Here is a 25,092-nt window from a genome sequence, read left to right as displayed (position 1 = left end):
CTAGCACAGGCTAACTACACATTAATGTTTCTACTAGCACAGGCTAACTACACATTAATGTTCCTACTAGCACAGGCTAACTACACATTCATGTTTCTACTAGCACAGGCTAACTACACATTCATGTTTCTACTAGCACAGGCTAACTACACATTCATGTTTCTACTAACACAGGCTAACTACATGTTTCTACTAGCACAGGCTAACTACACATTCATGTTTCTACTAACACAGGCTAACTAAATGTTTCTACTAGCACAGGCTAACTACATGTTTCTACTAGCACAGGCTAACTACATGTTTCTACTGGCACAGGCTAACTACATGTTTCTACTAGCACAGGCTAACTACATGTTTCTACTAGCACAGGCTAACTACATGTTTCTACTGGCACAGACTAACTACATGTTTCTACTAGCACATGCTAACTACATGTTTCTACTAGCACAGGCTAACTACATGTTTCTACTAGCACAGACTAACTACATGTTTCAACTGGCACAGGCTAACTACATGTTTCAACAAGCACAGGCTAACTACACATTAATGTTTCTACTAGCACAGGCTAACTACATGTTTCTACTAGCACATGCTAACTACATGTTTCTACCAGCACAGGCTAACTACATGTTTCTACTAGCACATGCTAACTACATGTTTCTACTAGCACAGACTAACTACATGTTTCCACTAGCACATGCTAACTACATGTTTCTACTAGCACATGCTAACTACATGTTTCTACTAGCACAGACTAACTACATGTTTCTATTAGCACAGGCTAACTACACATTAATGTTTCTACTAGCACAGGCTAACTACATGTTTCTACTAGCACAGGCTAACTACATGTTTCTGTTAGCAACAGTCAGTCACACTGCTACTGTATGAACTAGCTACTGTCGCTATTTCATATAGTGTATCATCGGGACTGTAGCTAGTTCATACAGTAGCAGTGTGATTGACTGTAGCTAGTTCATACAGTAGCATTGGGACTGTAGCTAGTTCATATAGTAGCAGTGTGATTGACTGTAGCTAGTTTATACAGTAGCAGTGTGATTGACTTTAGCTAGTTCATATAGTAGCAGTGTGATTGACTGTAGCTAGTTTATACAGTAGCAGTGTGATTGACTGTAGCTAGTTCATACGGTAGCAGAGTGATTGACTGTAGCTAGCTCATACAGTAGCAGTGTGAATGACTGTAGCTAGTTTATACAGTAGCAATGTGATTGACTGTAGCTAGTTCATACAGTAGCAGTGTGATTGACTGTAGCTAATTCTTACAGTAGCAGTGTGATTGACTGTAGCTAGTTCATACAGTAGCAGTGTGATTGACTGTAGCTAGTTCATACAGTAGCAGTGTGTTGACTGTAGCTATTTTATACAGTAGCAGTGTGATTGACTGTAGCTAGTTCTTACAGTAGCAGTGTGATTGACTGTAGCTAGTTCATACAGTAGCCGTGTGATTGACTGTAGCTAGTTCATACAGTAGCAGTGTGATTGACTGTAGCTAGTTCATACAGTAGCAGTGTGATTGACTGTAGCTAGTTCATAGGATGAGTGGCACATCCTCCACGACCACACCCTGCTCAACGTCCACCAACAGCACAGCCAAGGCCTCCACCTGGACCCCGTCAGTCCTCTCTACATAAGGACAATAATGACATAGAACCACTCAGCATGTGTTGCTAGAATACAAAACAGCATCGCACAAATCCAAAACGTACATGCCTTGCCAAAATGCACGGAGGTGGCTAGCAAGCTAGCTAGTTCAAGCTAAAGGTAACTCTTAGCAACGCCCTTAGACACTGTCAACGGGTTACTTAGCCACCTAGCATCTAACAATGCTATCATTGCTTCTAACTGGCAAAATAATCATTGTACACACAATTTGGGAGATATGTGTCTACTGTAAAATGTAATTAAATGTCACATACCCTCTTCGAAGTCGCTGTCGCTTTCCTCTTCACGATCGCGAACCTTGCTTCGCGAGTGCGTGGACTGGGGGCAGACGTTGCTACCACAGGTTGTTGGTCTTGTTTTCTTTTTTGCAGGGCTCCCGTTGGGAGGACAGCGACTTCGAAAGCGGGTATGTGATGTTTAATTACATTTTACAGCAGTAGACACATAGTCAACAAATGTGTCTTTATAATGGCATGACACTTTGTCAGTTGGTAGCAATGGTAGCATTGTTAGCTTTAGCTTGAACTAGCTAGCTTGCTAGTCACCTACATGCATTTTGGACTTGTGCTGTGTTGTTTCACAACAAATATTGAGTGGTTCAGAGAGAGTCTAACTATTGTTATTGCTCATACTTATTCTTCTTTTTCTTATCATTATTATTGACCGGTATACTCCTGCCAGAATCAATAGACCTATGTAGGCTTGGAGGTCTGCCCGATCCAATTCTCTCCACTTGTCCCCAAACACACGCCTCCCCTCCAAGTTTGTCATGTCCAGTAAAGTTTTCTCAATTGATTCTGGTAAAAAAACAATTGGAAACGTCCTCCTCTATCTCTGGTTCAATTTCCATCTCCTCTCCATCATCGAAGATATGGTCCAGAGCCTCTCTGACAGACAGTCGCCTTCTCAGTCGCTTGTACATTGTGTTCACAGAGTAAAATGAGAGCAAGGCACAAAGAAGGCTTTATATATGGGGTCTGTGAGAAGATATGAGACATTGTTTAGTCTGGAAGGTGTGGTTCCCGTGGGGGGATGGGATCATACAGTAAGCACAGAAAGAAAGGTTCCCATAACAAACACTAAATTGTTTAGTCTGGGAGGTGCAAAGAGAGAGGTTCTCATAACTAACACCAAATTGTTTGCTTTGAAGGTGTGAGAACCAACCGCCCTCTGTGTGTGTGTGTGTGTGAGAGAGTGAGAGTGAGAGTGAGAGTGAGAGTGAGTGTGAGTGTGAGAGTGAGAGTGAGAGTGAGAGTGAGAGTGTGTGTGTGTGTGTGTGTGTAACTGGGCAGATTCACCATATCTCCCTGCCTGGTCCTTGGCTGTAGGTGAACGGAACGAAGGTGAACGTGTCCACGACCATTGAGGTGGCCTCTGGCGTGTCTGTCAATAGTAGTGACAGGATGGTGGTCGTCCGTCTCAGCATGTACAACACCACCCTCGAGTACAACGGCGACACCCTGGCCATTTGGAAGGTCGGAGTTCGTCCGCTGGATGGCGTCTGTTCGCACGGTGCTTCCAGCGGGGACCCGGCGAAGTGGAAGAACAGCAACTACGGTTCAACAAGGTAAATGTTGTCAGGTTATGATGGAGTAGCAATCCAGGACACACACACACACACACACACACACACACACACACACACAGTCCTGAGTGATGTACTCACCCCCACTTCCAAGTGATATATCCTCGAACCCCGGGCCATGTTGCTCCTGTGTGTGTGTGTGTGTGTGTTGCTCCTCCACAGCTGTGCTGCCAACATAACAACTGACATGAGAGCCAACTGCACTGAGAAGGTCAACCAGCTGTGTGGCGTCATGGCCGATAGCAGCGGCCCCTTCGCCGCCTGCCATAACTCCACCCCCCCAGGGCCGTACGTGGAGGCCTGCGTGTTTGACCTGTGCCGCCACGGCCCGGTGGACCGCACCCTCTGCTCCTCCATGGAGGCCTACGCCATGGCCTGCCTGCTCTCTGACGGACAGACGGACAGCTGGACAAGTGGAGGACGCAGGCCAACTGTCGTAAGTCACATTCTCAATGTTTCCTCTCGATGCATCCATTCTGTTTGGGTCGCCTGTGTGTGTGTGTGTGTGTGTGTGTGTGTGTGCGGTAGGGTGTGTGTGTGTATGTGTGGTATGGGGTGTGTGTGTGTGTGTGTGTGTGTGCGGTAGGGGGTGTGTGATTTCTAATGTTACTCTGTCTGCTTATCAAACCCTTCTCTCTCTCTCTCCTCCTCCTCCTCCTCCTTCTCCCCTCCTCCTCCCCTCCACCTCCTCCTTCCCCCTCCCCTCCACCTCCTCCTCCCCCTCCTTACCTCCACCTCCCCCCCTCCCCTCCACCTCCTCCTCCTCCCCTCCTCCTCCTCCACCTCCCCCTCCTCCTCCTCCCCTCCTCCTCCTCCCCCTCCCTCAGCATCCAGAGACCCCTGCCTGGACATGGACTGTGCTGACCATGAGTTCTGTGGGGAGAGGAACGGTGAATCTGTCTGCCTCTGTCGCCGTAGTTACCTGGACTCTGTCAAGGAGAGGGGTCCTTTTGGTATGTGCATGATCCCAAACCCTGTGTGACCACTCTACTAAATGTGTTTGAACAGTGTGTGTGTGTGTGTGTGTTTTCTTGATTACCTGTATGTGTATATGTGTGTGTGTGTGTTTTCTTCATTAACCTCTCTCTGTGTATGTGTGTGTGTGTGTGTGTGTGTGTGTGTGTGTGTGTGTGTGTGTGTGTGTGTGTGCACGCCTCTCTTTAAAGATCCTTTAACAAGCTGCAGTGGGAGTTCTGCCAGCTTGTCTCTGGAACGCTGTCGTCTGGTTGAGGCAGACTTTGATTACAAGACTCTGCACCTCAACGACCCAAGCTGCATCGGGGTGTTAGAGAAGGGCGTTGTGGTGTACCGCTTCGACAACCACAACCACAGCTGCGGCACTCTGCTCACGGTACCAAAACACACATCAAACATCTATAGATGACCCAGCAAGGCTGGGGTTCTAACCAGGCTGGGGTTCTAACCAGGGGTTCTGGCCAGGCTGGGTTTCTAACCAGGCTGGGGTTCTAACCAGGGCTTCTAGCCAGGCTGGGGTTCTAGCCAGGCTGGGGTTCTAGCCAGGTTGGGGTTCTAGCCAGGCTGGGGTTCGAGCCAGGCTGGGGTTCTAACCAGGCTGGGGGTCAGTGAGTGAAGCCCCTCTCTCCCCTCTCCACAGTCCAACAACACTCACATCATCTACAAGAACTCCGTCCAGAGGAACTACAACTCCTCCATGGCCATCCACCGCATGGACGAGACCAACCTGGACTTCTCTTGCGCCTACACCAAGGACACCTCCCAATCTATGGCCCTGGGCATCAAGGTCAAAGACAGGTGTGTGTATGTGTGTGTGTGTGTGTGTGTGTGTGTGTGTGTGTGTGTGTGTGTGTGAGGTCACCCAGGCCTTTCACTGTGGTAATACATGTGTAATGTGATGCACATTACCGGGAGAGAATACCTTCCAGCCAGAGGAGTTCACAGCGTTAAAACAAGGTCAAGGTTGGTATCGTCAGTGTTGGGGAAGCGACTCTGAACATCCATTTAACTCAGTTACCAACAACTTTACGAGGCAGGAAGTTGAACGTCACTAAAGCTACCGTTGATGGAAATACAGCTTGTTACTTTGAAAAAACAAACAAACCAGGAAACTACTTCGTCCGACACACTAGGAGGGTTAGCGATAGCGTCTGGTCAGAGGGTTATGGGTGAGGCTAGGCTAAGTGTTATCACTAGGAGAGTTAGCGATAGCGTCTGGTCAGAGGGTTATGGGTGAGGCTAGGCTAAGTGTTATCACTAGGAGAGTTAGCGATAGCGTCTGGTCAGAGGCTTATGGGTGAGGCTAGGCTAAGTGTTATCACTAGGAGAGTTAGCGATAGCGTCTGGTCAGAAGGTTATGGGTGAGGCTAGGCTAAGTGTTATCACTAGGAGGGTTAGCGATAGCGTCTGGTCAGAGGGTTATGGGTGAGGCTAGGCTAAGTGTTATCACTAGGAGGGTTAGCGATAGCGTCTGGTCAGAGGGTTATGGGTGAGGCTAGGCTAAGTGTTATCACTAGGAGGGTTAGCGATAGCGTCTGGTCAGAGGGTTATGGGTGAGGCTAGGCTACGTGTTATCACTAGGAGGGTTAGCGATAGCGTCTGGTCAGAGGGTTATGGGTGAGGCTAGGCTAAGTGTTATCACTAGGAGAGTTAGCGATAGCGTCTGGTCAGAGGGTTATGGGTGAGGCTAGGCTAAGTGTTATCACTAGGAGGGTTAGCGATAGCGTCTGGTCAGAGGGTTATGGGTGAGGCTAGGCTACGTGTTATCACTAGGAGAGTTAGCGATAGTGTTGCAGTCAAACTGGACACGCTGCCCATGAGAACCAGATCCTCATCCACACTCCGAGCCATGGACTGATAGTTTTACTGTTGGTATTTGGAGAGTTTGAGGTTTGTTGACTGTGTGTGTTGGTTCATTTGTTGAAACTCACCAGCTCTGTGAGCAAGAACCTGTCCTCTGGAGAATGGAACTACAAACTCACCATGGCAGCCTTCTACGACGCCGAGTTCAGCCAGCCCCTCAACGACTCAGCAGCCGTCCGATTGGACCAGAAGCTCTACCTGTCCCTAAACACCACCGGATTGGACAGCAAGATCGTCATGGTGACTGACGCCTGCTGGGCCACGCCTGAAAGCTCCTCAAATGCTACTGTGCGCTGGGACATCATCAAGGAAGGGTGAGACACACACACACACACACACACACACACACACTGTCAGACACATAGATGGGTACACATTGGCTGCTCTGACACATGTGTCCTGTGTGTCCATGTCCCAGGTGTGCCAACCCTGCCGACAGCACGGTGAACATTCTGACCAACGGTGACTCCTCCGCCACCCGCTTCTCCTTCAGAATGTTCCAGTTCTCTGGCAAATCCTCGGACGTGTTCCTGCACTGCAACATCCACCTGTGTGTGCTGAAGAACGGGAACTGTGCCCCGGTAGGCCAGGAGCCATCACTCCTCACACACACACACACACACACACAGACACAGTGTCCTCTCACTGACTGTCTCTCTCCCACAGACATGTTCCGGGGTGAAGAATAGAAGGAGACGGCGATCTCTGCAGCAGCACAGCCACAGCTTCATCACCATGGCGATGAGCGCCATCAATTAGGTAAGAGTGTGTTAGATAGCTGTTAAACACATCAGCTCACCGCATCATATGATACAGCAGTCTGCAGCTCTGTTACACATGCCCGTCTGAATCCTGGTTGTGTGTGTCGGTCCTCAGGTTGCCTTTGTGTTGAATGAAGTGACACGTTGTCATTCTGGAAGGTGTCCTGTCCAGGACTGTAGCCGCTTGACCTCTGACCCGGAGGCAGTTCTGGAGCCAGGATGTCCCTGACCTTCGCCTGACCCTGACCAAGAGCCGCGTCCTAATAGGGTAGAAGATGTGTGCTCCAATCCGCTCTCTGCTCCATCTAGTGGACAAACCTGTCTGTAAACTGCCTCATCTTTAATACACTGTTTAACAGACTGTGTTTACCATACTGTGTTTAGAAGACCGTGTTTACCCGACCACACTCTCTATCCGTTGTTAAAGGTAGACTCAGCGATATGACGTAACCTGTGAATATTGGCAGAGATCGTTGAAGCCTAAGGCAAGACAATTCCCTCGCCAGCCCGTTTGTCACATGGCCATCTGCCACTGTCGTGCTCGTGCACCAATGGAATCCATCATTAGTGAAACGTCCGTCGCTCGGATGAATCTGAAACATCGCTGAAGTCAACCAACGTCCCGCGGTGACGTCATATCGCTGAGTCTACCTTTAACTGAATCTTATATCGGTGTCTGGGATTTCTGAAGGGATGCTTTTCTGTGTCTGTGTTCTTTGTGTCGATCAATCAGGGTGGGAAATATGTATATGAACATGCAACGCAACAGTGGCCTTCATGTTTGCAGTGAAAGTTTGAGAGTATCGATTGGAAGATGAAGAAATGGATTGACTTTCAAAGAGTAGGAAGTAAAATGCAGAAGGAGACTTTGATTGGATGCTAACTGGTATTGAATGAAGGTTGCTGTTATGATGTGAAGTTTATGATGATGGTATGAGGGTTGACAAGACATTATTATAATAATAGTAGCTGGTTTAATGTAAGCACTAATCTATCAATCATGGGGGCAGGCAAGTTAAATCCAAACTTGAATTTGCACATTGAATGTCTGAGAATACAAACTAAAATATGAAGGAATGTTTGGCATTGAAAGAATATGAACTAAGTAAGAATATTTGGTGTTTAAGAACATTTTAAATTAAGTTTGAGATGTCAAAAGAATGAGGTCACCCGGTAAAAAGGCATCATCAGGAAGAGAATACTATTCCATTGTTTGCTTCGGACAATGAAGATTTAGATTTAAGTAAAAAGGCAAGTGATTGAATGTTTTAATGATAATGCTTAAAAACCTACTGCTAAGAGTAATAGTCTGATATATATATATATATATATATATATATATATATGATAACTGTGTGTTAATCAGTAATTCAGAACAGTAAAAGACTGTTCTGACTATATGTGTAACTTTAACAAACATGTGGAAGCCTGTTTGTGTTAAGGTTAGGTTAGGTTAGGTTAAGGTTAGGTTAAGGTTAGGTTAGGTTAGGTTAGGTTAGGTTAAGGTTAGGTTAGGTTAGGTTAGGTTAGGTTAGGTTAGGTTAGGGTGGTGTTGTGGTGTTGTATATCTGAGTTCCCTGAAGCACCCGGCCGGCCAGCAGGCCAAGTGGACCAGCTCAAACTCAAGTCATTTTCTCTTCTCTCTGTTGTCTGTAATAAAGGCTTTATAAAGGGAACTCCTGCTTTCATCTCCATTAATCAAAATGTACTACAGGTTTATTTTACAACAATATGACTTGTTGAACGGACTTTGCAGCAAGGATAGACGTTTGTAATTCCACCTGAGAAAAAAAAAGCTATTCTATTCTACGAGTTCAGGCATATGGGCAAACTACACATGAACGTTACTAACTAGCACAGGCTAACTACACATTAATGTTTCTACTAGCACAGGCTAACTACACATTCATGTTTCTACTAGCACAGGCTAACTACATGTTTCTACTAGCACAGGCTAAGTACACATGAACTAGCCTAGTCCTGGACTAAATCACACATACATAGGGTTAGGTTAGATATATATATAAACATACGGTTAGGGGTTAGGTTTAATGAAAATCATTTGTTGTACTGTTGCTTCTACTCAATCCATGCATCAGAAGCTGATAATCCATGTCTTCTACCAACCGTAACCCCATCAGTCACGACATAGATCAGGAGAGACCAGGATGGAGGTCATGGTTAGACTGCAGGAGAGAAAGAAGGAGGCCTGGGCTGTCCTGAATGAGAGGATGGAGCTACAGTCTAACCCAGGGGTGGGCAAACTTTTTGGCTCAGGGGCCACATTGACTTTTAAAATTTGACAGACGGGCCGGGCCAGCACCAGATGCATACATATCAAACATAAAACATATATCAAAAATGATAAACATATCAAACATAAACATAAAAAATACAGGGTTAATACTTACATTTACTTTTAGCGGGAACAGTGTTGTTGATCACCCTTTTTGACCAGTGCATCGAAGTCTGGTGTTAGTTTTGTTGTGGCAATTCTCAGAACAGATCTGAGGTGTTCATCACTCAACTGGGATCTGTGGGGTGCTTTGTTGGTGTTCATCACGCTAAAAGTCTGTTCACGCACATACGTAGAGCCAAACAACATCCTCTGTGCCATCTTTTGGATGTTTGGAAATTTGGCTGCGCTTAATGAAGCATAAAACTCATCCAGTTTAAGAGAGTTGAACTTCTCCTTTAAGACGGTGTCACATTGGAGATCAATCAGTTCCAACTGCAACTCCTGTGGCGCCGTTTCACTCATACTTTCCCCAAACTTAACCAGCGGACATTAGAGTGGTAAAGCAAGTCCTGGTGATCAGCGTCAGTTTCTTCAAGAAACATAATAAACTGACGATGCTGAAGTCCCCTCGCTCGAATAAAGTTAACAAGTTTTACAACTGGCTACACTACGTGGTCAAGCTGCAATACGGATTTACACAGTGCTTCCTGGTGGATTATGCAGTGTAGGAAAATTACCCTCTCCTGGATTCTTTTGAGCAGCCCGACGTTTTTTCCAGTCAGATTTGGCGATCCATCTGTGGTAACGTTGGCGAGTGTACTCCAAGGTAGCTTGTGCCTCTTGATGACCCCCAACACGCTGTCATACAAGTCCTCTTTCCGCGTTTTCCCCCTCAGGGATTCCATGGCCAAAAACTCCTCCGTTATCTCAAAATTGTCATTAATCCCTCTGATAAAAATGACAAGCTGAGCGGTGTCCTTTATGTCATTACTTTCGTCCAGTGCCAAGGAATATAATGTAAATGACTCCGCTTTTTTGTTTAGCTTGCTAGCTAAGTCTTCGTCAATTAGCTCAACACGGCGAGTCACTGTCATGCGTGATAAGCTCATTTTTTCAAATTTGTTCTTGCTCTCAGGACACAAGATACCTGCTGTCTCTACCATGCACTCTTTGAGAAACTCCCCTTCTGAGAAAGGCTTGCTGGTCTTTGCTAATTTGAATGCCAGCAAATAACTTGCCTTCGTGCTTGATTCTTGAATGGCAGTTTGTCGGATAAAGGTGTTTTGCTGAGCCTGCAAACTAGCTGCCAACCTCAAAGCGGTAGCTGTCCGTTCTTGCGTTGACTGGTTGTTAGCGTAATTAGCATGTTTGGTGGAAAAGTGACGGCTGATGTTGTATTCCTTTAAAACCGCAACGGTTTCTTGGCAAATAAGACATACAGCCTTTGACCGGACTTAAATGAAAAAGTATTTAGTTTCCCATTCCTTATTAAACACTCTGCACTCACTGTCGACTTTTCTTTTCTTTGGCCCACTCATTGTTGCAGATGGGTTCAGAACAGTAGCAGAGTAATAACAGAGAGTAGCCCGGGCTCCGCAAAATCAACTCAATGTATGACTGCCCCTTAGTGCGCTACCTGGTGGAATGCCAGGCATTACAGGACAAGGTCAAATGAATGCAGTTCAGTAATTTAATTAATATTCAACCCTCAAATCTGTACCAATCTTCGGCGGGCCGTATTAAAAAGACAAACGGGCCGGATGTGGCCCGCGGGCCGTAGTTTGCCCACCCCTGGTCTAACCCTAAACCATGGATGAGACGTCTCTCTGTCAGATATATGGTGAAGTCCTTGTTAACAGCCTTAGATGGGATCATCTCAACTGTTCAAAGAAAAAGGAAATAATGATCATGAAAAACTCTCTGCCACTATTGACATTTAACAGCAGCGCCCTCTGCTGGCAATTAATTCCTCTAGAGCAGGGGTGCCCAACCTTTTTTGACCCAAGATCTACTTTTCAAGTCGCCAACCTCCCGAGATCTACCAGTCCAGTGTCAACATCGCAAACCCACACACATCGTTTCCAGCCTGCAGTAACTAACCTCACAACACTTTTTCTTGTTGTCACACAACCACTAGACATCACATCACAAACCCTCCCTCTCTCAAACACACACACAGACAAATTCCTCTCACACAGTTGCCAGTTTGCATAGTGTGCTGTAGCACAAACCCGCTCTCTCTCTCACACACACACACACACACACGCCAATCTGCATGATGAGCAATAGCCATAACTGACCTTAATATGAACCAAACAGAAAAATAAACCAGATACAAAACAGGTAGATCTCTGTGTTACGACTCCAGATGAAAACTCGTCTACGTCTAGGGGCGGTAGAGGAGTCGCAACAAAAAGGTAGTACATCAGACTTATTGTAGGAATTAAACAACCACAAACCACAATTCAACTATGTACAGTTATTTGTTTCCTCAGGGAAAACACAACACAAGACACACGCCAAGGAGAAAAGGGAACTTTTTTTGAGCGGTGCCAAAGCAAAGAAATCATAAACAAAAGTGATGTCCTAAACTAGTGCAATAGTAAGCTATACTATCAGGGCTATGCTAAAGTGCTATCCTACACTAGACTAGAACATACATGGGGCGGCACCCACTCCTAACCTGGTGAATTGGAACAGAGGTGAGCCTACGTGTTGGAAATGTAAACCCATGGGTCTCTTACCTATTCACCTTACCCCTATGGCGTACAGTTAACAGACAGACAAATTATGAGAAAAACAATAAGTAAACAATGACGTAAATATAACAAAAGAAAACTAGATGTAAACAAGTACGTCGGAGGTTTCGATCAACCAGGCAACAGTGAGTCGACAGCAAACACAAGACTACGGTGAAAATGGGTTGACTCCCGAGGGGAAGTCCAGCGGACATTTAAAGGACACGGACAGCCCTCTGATTGGTCAGGAACAGTGATGACTGATGGGGACGAATGGCCAATTGCTGACGGACACCTGAATGTAGAGTGACAGGGTAAGGGAAAAACAGAAGGAAACACAAAACACAACAAGGAAACGCACATGTAGGAGTGGGAACGTAACACTCTGAGTTTGAAAAAAGGAAATCACTTCCTACCTTAGTGGGAGACCTGACACTGGGAGGAGGAGGCTAGCTTCTCGTAGTCAGGAGTGTAGGAGCTGGTTGCAAGGCGTGTGTGCTCAGCATCATTCTCCTCCAAGTGAGCACGGAAAAGCCTTCTCTGCAGACTCCTGGCCCGAACTGAACACACAATCTTCATTGCAATATCCATCACTTCTTTCATATTTGAAATCTTTCCACACAACGCTTGCTGGTGAATTATACAATGATAATTCAGGATATCTGGGAAAGATTCACTTTCTTTGCAATGAACCCACTGGTGCGGCCCATCATAGCAGGCGCCCCATCAGTTGTGATGGAGATCATCTTGAAGAGCGGCAGTTTTGTCTCGCTAACAAATCCCATGAAAGCATTAAACATATCCTCACCTCTGGTGTGTCCTTTTAATGGCAAAATGGTGAGTAGCTCTTCCTTGGCGCTCATGTCTTCAAAAACCATCCTGATGAAAACACACAATTGTGCCACATCCACCATATCAGTCGACTCGTCAAATTGGAGGGAAAAGCACTCACGCGTCAATATCCTTCCTCAGTTGCTCCTCCACATCCACAGCCATTCCCTCACATCGCCTTGTAGTCGTATTGCGGGAGAGTTGCACTTCTTTAATGGCCTTCACGATCTCGGTTTTATTTTTAAAGTCGTCAAAAAGGCTATCCGCTGCCTCGAGAAAGGCTTCCTTCACAATATCGCTGTCTTTGAATGGCTTCTTGTGTTTAGCAAGGACGTGACTGACGCGATAGGAAGCAATAGTTGCGGCCTTACCCTGGGTCTTCGGTTTGGTGAAGATTGACTGCCGTGCTGCAAGCTGTGCTTTCAAATCCTGCACTTTTGTGGCGCGTAAAGGCGTTTTTGCAGGGAAATCCCTCTCGTAGCTCCCGGGTACCGTTTTAAAATGCCGCTCCAGATTCCCTTTCTTTGCCAACGCCACTGTTGCATTGCAGATCAAACAAACAGGCTTTGAATGAGAATAAACACAAAAATAATCTTCCTCCCATTCAGGGTGAAAATGGTAGGTCTTGGCTCGTTTCCCCTCAGACATGTTAAAGTTTAGGAGTGCGTAACCGCTCTGATCGCTAGCTGCTAGCTACTGTTGACAGCTGTCAACTTACTATCATGCATGTCTCGCGCTACAGTAGGTTAAACGTGACCTACTTTTTTTTTTTTTGTGGACGTGTTTAAGAGACTGATAGGGTGCGCAGGCAAGGACTCATGATAGGCTGTAGTGTACATTTAATACAAAATATAACACACACACACACACACACACAAAACAAAACATATCCAACGACGCATAACTACAACAAAACAAAACAGTTTACAGTTACACATAAAAAAACCTTTTTTTTTTCATTTTTTCCTACACCCCTCGTGATCGACTTGGGATCAGGCCGGGGTCTACCAGTAGACCGCGATCGACTGGTTGGGCACTCCTGCTCTAGAGCAGCGGTCCTCAACCTTTTTTGCACCACGGACCAGTTTCATGCAAGACAATTTTTCCACGGACCGGGGGGGAAAGAATCACGCGCATAACAAAACACAATAAAGTGCATATTATATAATTTAATTATTCATTTAATTATTACATTTATAATGTAAAAGTGACTCAACTCACCATAATACAGAATCAGTGGGAGCACTGAGCTTGTTTCCCTGCAACGAGACGGTCCCATCTAGGGGTGATGGGAGACAGTGACACCCGAAGTGTCCTTACCGGCAGGCATGATCAACTCTTCACCAATAGTGAAGGGCTTCTTAGCCTTGGCAATGCGGTTAGCCACTAAGAATGATGCTCTCAGTGCAGACACATTTGATGATGTGGTGGCCTTCAATAATTGCTTCTGTCCTTCGTGTTCACGTTTTTTTCTTTAAAAAAAACACCAAAGACTTGTCTTTTAATGCAGGGTGCTTGGTCTCTACGTGGCGAAGCAGTTTTGAAGGCTTCATGGCCTCGTTGGATAGCCGGTCGCCACATATTATACAGAGCGGGCTTGGGGCATGTCAATCACCTGTTGCGATGAACCCGTAATTTAAGTAGGACTCTTAGGTATTTTCTTTTAAATGCAGCTTTCTTTTTTTTTGGCAGTCTAGGAGTCTTCTGCTGTCTCATCATAGAGTCTTTCCCCCTTTTCAAAGAATCTCTCCAGCAATGTTTGTTTTTTACTCATTTTTGCTGGGTTAGCTTGTGGGCTTCATTTATCGGTGCATGGAAAAAAAACTGCGACTGAGAAGTGTGGAAAAGTGGCACAGATGGAAGTGGTCATTTTTCAAACACCCTGCAGACTGCGATAGTCAATAAAATGGAAATAAAATACAAATTAAAATGTTTTTATTCTTTCTGTGCGGCCCGGTACCAAATGATCCACGGCCGAAACTGGTCCGCGGCCCGGTAATTGGGGACTCCTGCTCTAGATTACTGCAAGGAGACAGAGAACGTCCCAGGGTTCGGGTTAGGGTTGGGGTTATGATTAGGGTTTGGGTCAGGTTCAGGGTCAGGGTTAGAGTTAGAGTTAGGGTTAGAGTTTGGGTCAGGGTCAGGGTCAGGGTTAGAGTTAGAGTTAGGGTTAGAGTCAGGGTCAGGGTCAGGGTTAGAGTTAGAGTTAGGGTCAGGGTCAGGGTTAGGGTTAGAGTCAGGGTCAGGGTTAAGATTCAAGATTCAAGATTCAAAGTGTTTATTATCATATGCACAGTAGAAAACATGTTTCCCTGTACAATGAAATTCTTGCTTTGCTGTCCGCAGAATGCCAACCAATGTAAAATATACAATACTAAAGAATATACAATATATACTAAACAAATGTACAAGACAGCAAAATTTAAGGCATAAAATAAAATAGCAGCAATAATAATAATAAAACAGTGCAAATGTAGCAGTGCAATTATGCAAACTGGAAAATTCAGTTATTTGAGGTAGTAAGGTTATATTAATCTCCTATGGGTTGTTTAGGAGCCTGATGGCAGTGGGAAAGAAGGAGTTCTTCAGTCTGGTGGTCCTGCATTTAACACTTCTGTACCTCCGGCCTGAGGGTAGAAGTGTGAACAGTCCGTGCTGGGGGTGGGTGGGGTCCTTGAGGATGGAGGCGGCTCTCCTGTGGACTCTGCGGTGGTAGATGCTCTGCAGAGAGGGCAGTGGAGTCCTGGTGATTTTCTCAGCGTCTCCTAGGCCTGTCTGCACATTTGGGTTGTCATGACGTTGCTAAGGGAAGTGTTAACACTGGAAAGAAAACGTCCCCTTTGGTTCCCACTAATGTTCTATTACACTAATGTTCTATTATACTAACGTTCTATTATACTAATGTTCTATTACACTAATGTTCTATTATACTAACGTTCTATTACACTAATGTTCTATTACACTAATGTTCTATTACACTGTTCTATTACACTAATGTTCTATTACACTAATGTTCTATTATACTAACGTTCTATTACACTAATGTTCTATTACACTGTTCTATTAAACTAATGTTCTGTTACACTAATGTTCTATTACACTAATGTTCTATTACACTGTTCTATTAAACTAATGTTCTTTTACACTAATGTTCTATTACCCCTGGATACGATCTAGTGTGCCTAGAAACGAAACTCACTAACTTACCATGTTGTCAAACATGTTGGCACCGAACAGTCCCATAGAAATACATTCCTAACCCTAACAGTCCCATAGAAATACATTCCTAACCCTAACAGTTCCATAGAAATACATTCCTAACCCTAACAGTCCCATAGAAATACATTCCTAACCCTAACATTCCCATAGAAATACATTCCTAACCCTAACAGTCCCATAGAAATACATTCCTAACCCTAACAGTTCCATAGAAATACATTCCTAACCCTAACAGTCCCATAGAAATACATTCCTAACCCTAACATTCCCATAGAAATACATTCCTAACCCTAACAGTTCCATAGAAATACATTCCTAACCCTAACAGTCCCATAGAAATACATTCCTAACCCTAACAGTCCCATAGAAATACATTCCTAACCCTAACAGTCCCATAGAAATACATTCCTATCCCTAACAGTCCCATAGAAATACATTGGAACATTTAAAAATGCATTTTGTTTTTACGCTGCTGAAACAATCCGGAGTGCCAGATGTGTGAAAGGTTCAACCACTGAAGAGGAAATCTTCTCACATGGTTCTGCTTTCCTCCATTGGCCTCATGTGTTGTGCTGTCGACAGTCGACCAACAGATGGCGCCATGCAGCGTGTTTCTGCTCTCTGTCAGTCGCTGGAAAACTGATGGAACAGATTTAATCCACCATCAACTCCATAAGCATTACATACATGACATCACATTACATACATGTGACTTAGCTACTAACCGTAGCTAAGTCTTTCAACTTAACCAAGGTGTCGTCCGCGCTACGCTAACCAAGGCTACACGATGCTATGCTAAGGCTACACTACACTATGCTAGCCTCGACTACACCAGACTATGCTATGCTACGCTACGCTACCCGGGTGGCGTGGACCGGGTAGCCCTTGGCCTTGATGATGCCGCAGCTCTTGACGATGATGGCGTAGCGCAGGACCCAGCGGAGGCGCCACGCCACGCCGACGCCGCGTCACAGCGGTCGCGGTCGGGGTCGCCGTGGGACGCCGTTGCTAACGCCGCGCTCTCACGGAGCGCCTCCTGGAAGCCCGCCGACGTGATGAGCTCTGGAAGACGACAGAGAGACAGACAGGTTAGAGAAAGACAGGTTAGGGGGAGAGAGACAGGTCAAAGACAGACAGACAGCTCAGAGGGAGAGGGGGGAGGGAGAGAGAGAGAGACAGGTTAGAGGGGAGACAGACATGTCAAAGACAGACAGATAGACAGACGGGTCAGAGAGAGAGAGACAGCGCCTCCTGGAAGCCCGCCGCCGAGATAAGCTCTGGAAGGAGAGAGAGAGAGAGAGAGAGACATGTAACACTTACCTCGAGTTGTAGATAAGTATGCTATGTTAGGACCAGTGACTAGGCTCGTAGGGAGCAGTAGTAGTTAAAACAGTAATAATAGCAAAATAATAATCAGACACACCACAGACCATCAAGTAAGTTTTAAATGCCGGCTTGTTTATACACATTTGTAGAAAAAGTTAGAAGTAGAAAATTGGTACCATAAGACAGTTTACATTACACATACATACATTGAATACTGAAAACAATTGCATCTAAATGCAAATGGGTCAATAATAAACCTCTTCTTTAAGGAATATCAAGAAAAACAAAGTCTCTCAGTTCAAGAAAATATTTCTAAAGTGAAGTCTCGGTTAAAGTTTCTTTTAAAGTTCTATTTGATTTCTAATTTCAATAGTTAACTATTTTAAGTTCAATGGCTATCTTACTTTTCCATAAGATTATTCTATCTAAGTATCATTAAGATCTTTTAAATCTTCATTAAATCAATATTTTCACTAGGCCTATTTAGAATCAAGTATCAAGTATTAATCTCCTATTTTAGCAATATAAACCAGTGAGCTACTATGTTTAGCGAGTTCAGAAACAAAATCAAAATCAGTTTGGCATTAGCATGAAACCAGTAGGATAACAATAATACCATCAAACATCAATTAAAACATTCACCATTCAACATTAACATCAAGGCTATGAACGTATAGTGAATAACTATCAAGTATCAAGTTAAATGCTAATCAATCTTTTCAGGCAACAATGCAATTCAATCATAGACCGTATGCAACGGTCAACGAATTCAACCTTGCTAGCAACCAGGCGAAACAGTCCAGCGAATGCCACGTGCGAACTTAGTTTTCATTGAGTCCACGCTTACCGCAAATTAAAGTCCAAACGAATCCTCTTGCAACGAAATAACGAAGGCTTTACACAGTCCTACCGCAAATCCGATGAAAGAGTCCTTGTTCTTCTCCAGAATGTAGATGAATCTTGTGGATGCAACGTGATGATGATCCGATGGTTCTTCTCAAAAATGTAGGAGGCTCGCCAGCGGGAGCGTGGCTCCGGATAATACACGGTTTTACTCTCTTATATAATGTCTAAATAAACCACAGTCTACCTTTGCAGACAGAATACAACATAAAACACTTTCAAATCAAAGAAAATAAACGTTTTCACTCGGTTTTGCTGTTATTTTGCTCACTGGTTAGTTCCACTAGCTTTCGCTCAACTTGCTTCGTCTCTGACTAGCATTCTCAATGAAAAAGGAAGTTGCAACCAGCCATTCTGATTGGCTGACTAGTTTAAGTGACAAAACTTCCTGTAAAAATCAATATTGAAACGAATTATTTTTAATCCTATTTATTAGACTAAATCATGGACTTTTATTTCTAATGTCAGAATATTTATTCAGAAATATTTTTACTGTTATTTATTCAAGTATCTGTTTATGGCTATTTTAACCTAGGTTACAGACAGGTTAGAGGGAGAGACAGACATGGAAAGAGAGGGAGAGAGAGAGAGACAGGTTAGAGGGAGAGACAGACATGGAAAGAGAGGGAGGGAGAGAGAGAGACAGGTCAGAGAGAGACAGACAGCTCAGATGAAGAGGGAGGTTAGGTTAGAGGGGGGACAGACAGGTCAGAGAGAGACAGACAGGTCAGGGACAGAGAGAGAGAAAGAGAGACAGACAGACAGACACCCCCAGACAAATTGATCACAGACAGACAGATCACAGACAGACACCCACCTTTGGGGTCGTTGTGGGTCAGTAGCTGGACCCCCGCCTGCTTGGCATATGCCGTCAGATCGGGGGGCATCACACAACAGGACGCCAGGTTGACCTGGTTGCTGATGGGCTTCACCTTGGATACGGAAGAGAGAGAGACAGGTCAGGGAGAGACAGACAGGTCATGGACAGAGAGACATACAGGCCATCAGATCGGGGGGCATCACACAACAGGACGCCAGGTTGACCTGATTACTGGTGGTCTTCACCTTGGATTCGGGGGAGAGAGAGAGAGAGAGAGAGACAGGTCAGGGACAGACAGACAGGTCAGGGACAGAGAGAGAGAGACAGACAGACAGACACTGTTAACTGCTTGGTTGGGACAGAGAGAGAGAGACAGGACAGGGACAGAGAGAAAGAGAGAGAGAGAAAGAGAGACAGACAGTTGGCGTACGCACTCAGTTTGACCTGGTTACTGGTGGGGTTTCACCTTGGACATGGAGAGAGAGACAGACAGGTCAGGGAGAGACAGATACCCCCAGCACAGGACAGACAGACAGACAGTTCAGAGACAGAGACAGACACCCACCTGGTCCCAGTCGTACAACTCCTCCAGGAGGCCCTTGTCCAGGACAGACAGACAGGTCAGGGATAGAGCGAGAGAGAGAGAGAGACAGACAGACAGACAGACACACACACCGTCCAGGACAAACAGACAGGCCAGAGAAAGACAGACAGACACCCACCTGGGCCCAGTTGTGCAGCTCCTCCAGGAGGCCCTTGTCCAGGTCCGACGTCCCGATGGCGACCACCTTCCCGGACGCCACCAGCGTTTCCAAGAAAACCCATGCCGGCTGCAGGTCCGAGAGGGTCTGGGGGGCGTGGTCGGCCCCCGGGGGGGGGGGGGGGGCGGGCGCCAGGATGACCGAGTCGAGTTGGGAGAGGGCGAGAGTGAGACAGGCTGTTGGGGGGGAGGGAGACAGGTTAGGGAGAGAAAGACAGGTTAGAGGTCCGAGAGGGTCTGGGTGTGGGGGGGGGGGGGATGTTGTCCTCCTGGTCGACAGGGCGAGGGTGAGACAGGCTGTGGAGGGGAGAGACAAACAGGTAAAGATAGAGACAGACAGGCAGACAGCCAGCCAGCCAGCCAAACAAACAGACAGACAAGCAGACAGCCAAACAGGCAGACAGACAGACAAACAGGCAGGACTCACCCATGTCGACAGCCTGCCTGATGGACGACTGGTCCGACTCGCACAGGAACAGCTTGACTGCAACGACAACGTTAGCGTGGGTTAGCCTAGGTTAGCCTGTGTTAGCATGTGCTGGTGTCATTTGTTAGCCTGTGTTAACGTGTGGTCGCGTCGTGTGTAATCATGGGCTGGTATCGTTTGTTAGCCCTGGGTTAGCGTGTGTTATCGTGGTGCGTGTGAGCCGGTGTTAGCATGCACTAGCATTTATTAGCATGTGTTATCGTGGTGTGTGTTAGCGTGCGTGAGCCTGCGTGAGCCTGTCTTAGCCTGCGTTAACCTGTCTTACCCTGCATTAGCGTAGCGTTAGCCTGCGTTAGCTTGTCGTAGCGTACCAGACACCTTCAGCTCCTCCCTCTCCTCCGGTGTGATGGTGGCCTCGGCCGCCTGGGGGGTGGAGCAGTCCAGGACGTCAGACTCCTGGAGAGACAGACAGGTTAGAGACAGACAGGTTAGAGAAAGACAGGTGAGAGAGAGACAGGTAAACAGACAGACAGGTTAGAGAGAGAGAGACAGACAGGTCAGAGAGAGAGAGACAGACAAGCATGATGGTGGCCTCGGCCGCATGGGGGGTGAAGCAGTCCAGGACGTCAGACTCCTGGAGAGACAGACAGGTCAGAGAGAGAGACACAGGTAAACAGACAGACAGGTTAGAGAGAGAGAGACAAGTTAGAGACAGACAGACAGAGAGACAGACAGGCGTGATGGCCTCGGCCGCGTGGGGGGTGGAACAGTCTAGGACGTCAGACTCCTGGAGAGACAGACAGGTCTGAGAGACAGACAGGTTCAGGACAGACAGATTACAGAAAGACAGCCAGGCGTGCCTGGGAGGGGGGAGCAGTCCAGGTTAGAGACAGACCAGACTAGTCGAACTAGAGAGAGGGAGAGAAAGAGAGAGAGATTAGCTGACCTCAGCAGAACCTCCCTCCCTCCCTGTTCAACCCTCCCCCCCCAAACCTGCCTCCCCCCCGTCTCCCTGCCTGTGTGTGTGTCTGTGTGAGTGTGTCTGTGTATGTCTGTGTGAGTGTGTGTATGTCTGTATGAGTGTGTGAGTGTGTGTGTGTGTGTCTGTGTGTATGTGAGTGTGTGTGTGTCTTCCTCTCTCTCTCCCTGTCTCAGGAGCACCCACCCACACACACACACACACACACACACACACACACACACACACACACACGTTGTCACTTGACTCACTAAACATTGACGCCTCTGGGCATGTGTGTGTATGTGTGAGTGTCTGTGTGAGTGTGTGTCTGTCTGTGTGAGTGTGCGTATGTGTGAGTGTGTGTGTGTGTGTCTCCCTCTCTCTCTCCCTGTCTCAGGGGCACACACACACACACACACACGTTGTCACTTGACTCACTAAACATTGACGCCTCTGGGCATGTGTGTGTGTGTGTCTGTGTGTGTCTGTGTGAGTGAGTGTGTGTGTGAGTGTGTGTGTGTGTGTGTCTGTGTGTTGTGATGGCCCAGCCGGTGAGCAGTGCCCCACAGAGACACCTGGTGGCCACAAGGGGGAGGCAAAGGCAGCCATGGGGTGTCGTGCTGGATGGGAGGTACTATCCCAGTTCTATGTCCTGGAGACTCCGCCACCAATCAGATGACTCAGCTCACCGCTCACAGGTGCGCTGAGTCAGCTCGGCGATCCTGAGGCCTTTTAAACTCCCCAGGACAAGCTGAAGACAGACTGGCTGGAGGAACGAGTCGAGACCAGACACCCGCTAAGCCAGTCTCATAAGCCAAACGGAAGAGAAAGCCTGGAAGACGGAGAGGAACCCCCCAACCGACCGGAGGAAGAGGTCAGTGAAAGGGACCCGATATCCCACTAACTTTAGCCTGTCTCTCTCTCTCTCTCTCTGACGACAAGAAGAACCCGGTGGAGCGCCGTAGCGCCAACCGCCAACCCGGTGAAGATTTGAGTTGCCTTTCGCCTCTCCCTTTTCCCCGCACCTTAGAAATAAAACCCTACGTTGATTTCACCGCAACCCCTGTTTCCGCCTGTTTCTATTCTCATTGGTTGACCCGCTGTTGCGCCTGTCGACCAGGCTCCCACAGTGTGTCTGTGTGAGTGTGTCTGTCTGTCTATCTGTGGGTGTGCGTGTGTGTGTGGAGCATCCAGAGAGAGACGAAGTAAAGGAGGGAGGGAAGGAAGGAAGGTAGGAAGGAAGGGAGGGAGGGAAGGAAGGAAGGAAGGAAGAGAGGGATGAGTCTCACCTTCTCCTCCGCCGACAGTAAGGAAAGAAGAGAGGAAACAGGAAAGGAGGGAAGGGAAGGAGGGAGGGAAGGAGGGAGGGAAGGAGAGAGAGAGAGAGAGACAGGAGGGAGGGAGGGAGGGAGGGGAGAAGGAGGGGAGAAGGAGGGAGAGAGAGAGACAGGAGGGAGGGAGGGAGAGAGAGAGACAGGAGGGAGGGAAGGAGGGAGAGAGGGAGAGAGACAGGAGGGAGGGAGGGAGGGAGAGACAGGAGGGAAGGAAGGAAGGAAGACAGGAAAGGAGGGAGAGAAGGAGGGAGGGAAGGAGGGAGAGACAGGAGGGAGAGAAGGAGAGAGAGACAGGAGGGAGGGAGGGAGAGAAGGGGGGAGGGAAGGAGAGAGAGAGAGAGACAGGAGGGAGGGAGAGAAGGAAAGAAGGAGGGAGGGAGGGAGGGAGAGAGACAGGAGGGAGGGAGGGAAGGAGGGAGGGAGAGAGACAGGAGGGAGGGAGAGACAGGAGGGAAGGAAGTAAGGAAGACAAGAAAGGAGGGAAGGAAGAGAGAGACAGGAAAGGAGGGAGGGAGGGAGGGAGAGAAGAGAGGGATGAGTCTCACCTTCTCCCCGGCCGACGGCGTCTCGGAGGACCAGTCACTCAGCATGGCGCGGATACAGTCCTGGAGCTACGGCAACAACAGACAGACAGGTCAGATGGAGAGACAGACAGGTCAGAGACAAACAGACAGACAGACAGACAGGTCAGAGACTGACAGACAGACAGACAGAGGGACAGACAGGTCAGAGACAGACAGACAGACAGTGTGAGTGTGTGTGTGTATGTCTGTGTGAGTGTGTGTGTGTGTGTGTATGTGTGTGTATGTCTGTGTCAGTGTGTGTGTGTGTGTGTGTGTATGTGAGTGTGTATGTGTCTCCCTCTCTCTCTCCCTGTCTCAGGAGCACCCACACACACACACACACACACGTTGTCACTTGACTCACTAAACATTGACGCGCGTGTGTGTGTGTGTGTGTCTGTGTGTGTGTGTGTGTGTGTGTGTGTGTGTGTGTCTCCCTCTCTCTCACACACACACATTGTCACTTGACTCACTAAACATTGACGCCTCTGGGCGCGCGTGTGTGTGGGTGTGCGTGTGTGTGTGTGTGGAGCATCCAGAGAGAGACGAAGGAAGGAAGGAAGGAAGGAAGAGAGGGATGAGTCTCACCTTCTCCTCCGCCGACAGTAAGGAAAGAAGACAGGAAACAGGAAAGGAGGGAAGGGAATGAGGGAGAGAAGGAGAGAGAGAGAGAGACAGGAGGGAGGGAGGGAGGGAGGGAGGGGAGAAGGAGGGGAGAAGGAGGGAGAGAGAGAGACAGGAGGGAGGGAAGGAGGGAGAGAGGGAGAGAGACAGGAGGGAGGGAAGGAGGGAGAGAGAGAGACAGGAGGGAGGGAAGGAAGGAAGACAGGAAAGGAGGGAAAGAAGAGAGAGACAGGAGGAAAGGAGGGAGGGAAGGAGGGAGAGAGAGAGAGACAGGAAAGGAGGGAGGGAGAGAAGAGAGGGATGAGTCTCACCTTCTCCCCGGCCGACGGCGTCTCGGAGGACCAGTCACTCAGCGTGGCGCGGATACAGTCCTGGAGCTACGGCAACAACAGACAGACAGGTCAGATGGAGAGACAGACAGGTCAGAGAGAAACAGACAGACAGACAGATAGACAGACAGATAAGACAGAGGGACAGACAGGTCAGAGACAGCATGGCGCGGATACAATCCTGGAGCTGGAGGGCAACAAAAGACATACAGGTCAGACAGACAGACAGAGAGAGACAGGTCAGATAGAGAGACAGACAGGTCAGAGACAGCATGGCGCGGATACAATCCTGGAGCTGAACGGCAACAACAGGTCAGACAGACAGACAGAAAATGACAATAAAACGACATATTTAGTATTTATTTAATCACATTCATAATACACACACACACACACACACGGTCAGTTCGTTAGAGCCAGTTAGCATTCGCCTTTAGCACCCCGTCAACACTGCACTCTGTAGGTAAATTCGTTAGCCCCGTTAGCATTAGCCTTTAGCACCCCGTCAACACTGCACTCGGTAGGTAAATTCGTTAGCTTCGTTAGCCCCGTTAGCATTAGCCTCTAGCCTCCCGACCCCCCCCCCCCCCGCCCTTCTTACCTCCTCACTCGGGGACGACGGACACTTCTTCTTCAGCCGGCTCCGGTTGACGAGGTTCCCGGTGTGGAGGTTGAGCGTCGTGGCCCGGGTCAGAAACGAGGTCCGGGTACCGGTACCAGAGGAGGAGCCGGAGGAGACGGTCCCAGAGCCGCCGGAGGAGACGGTCCCAGAGCCGCCGGAGGAGCCGGTCCCAGAGCCGCCGGAGGAGCCGGTCCCAGAGCCGCCGGAGGAGCCGGTCCCAGAGCCGCCGGAGGAGCCGGTCCCAGAGCCGCCGGAGGAGCCGCCGGAGACGGTCCCAGAGCCGCCGGAGGACACGGTCCCAGAGCCGCCGGAGGACACGGTCCCAGAGCCGCCGGAGGAGCCGCCGGAGACGGTCCCAGAGCCGCCGGAGGAGCCGGTAGAGGAGACGGTACCACCGGGGGAGACGGTCCCAGAGGACCCGCTACGAGTACCAGAGGAGCCGCCGGTGTCGGTGGTTTCCATGGTGTCTGTCTCCCCTTCTCTCGCAAAGAAGAAGTAAATGTCGTAAAGATATAATAATAATAATAAT

The 25,092-nt window shown here is 47.7% G+C and overlaps 1 protein-coding gene across 1 annotated transcript in view; it reads right to left on the bottom strand.

Moving 5' to 3' along the window:
• Positions 1-24,872, bottom strand: part of LOC310823950 (glutamate--cysteine ligase regulatory subunit-like) — a 44,341-nt gene extending 19,469 nt beyond the window's left edge. The window contains exons 1-7 of the mRNA XM_083696892.1: positions 24,543-24,872; positions 23,924-23,989; positions 22,971-23,036; positions 20,502-20,586; positions 20,131-20,187; positions 19,666-19,880; positions 18,941-19,055 (exon numbers count right to left, since the gene is read on the bottom strand). Coding sequence (XP_083553018.1) covers positions 18,941-19,055; positions 19,666-19,880; positions 20,131-20,187; positions 20,502-20,586; positions 22,971-23,015 — 517 coding nt within the window. The 5' untranslated portion in view covers positions 23,016-23,036; positions 23,924-23,989; positions 24,543-24,872. The remainder of the gene's footprint in view (positions 1-18,940; positions 19,056-19,665; positions 19,881-20,130; positions 20,188-20,501; positions 20,587-22,970; positions 23,037-23,923; positions 23,990-24,542) is intronic.
• Between the last annotated feature and the right edge of the window lie 220 nt (positions 24,873-25,092).

The sequence above is a fragment of the Argentina silus genome (genome assembly GCF_951799395.1).
Source record: "Argentina silus genome assembly, chromosome: Y".
NCBI lineage: Eukaryota > Metazoa > Chordata > Actinopteri > Argentiniformes > Argentinidae > Argentina > Argentina silus.
The sequence above is the reverse complement of the archived record's forward strand: the minus strand, read 5'-3'. Positions and strand labels throughout refer to the sequence as shown.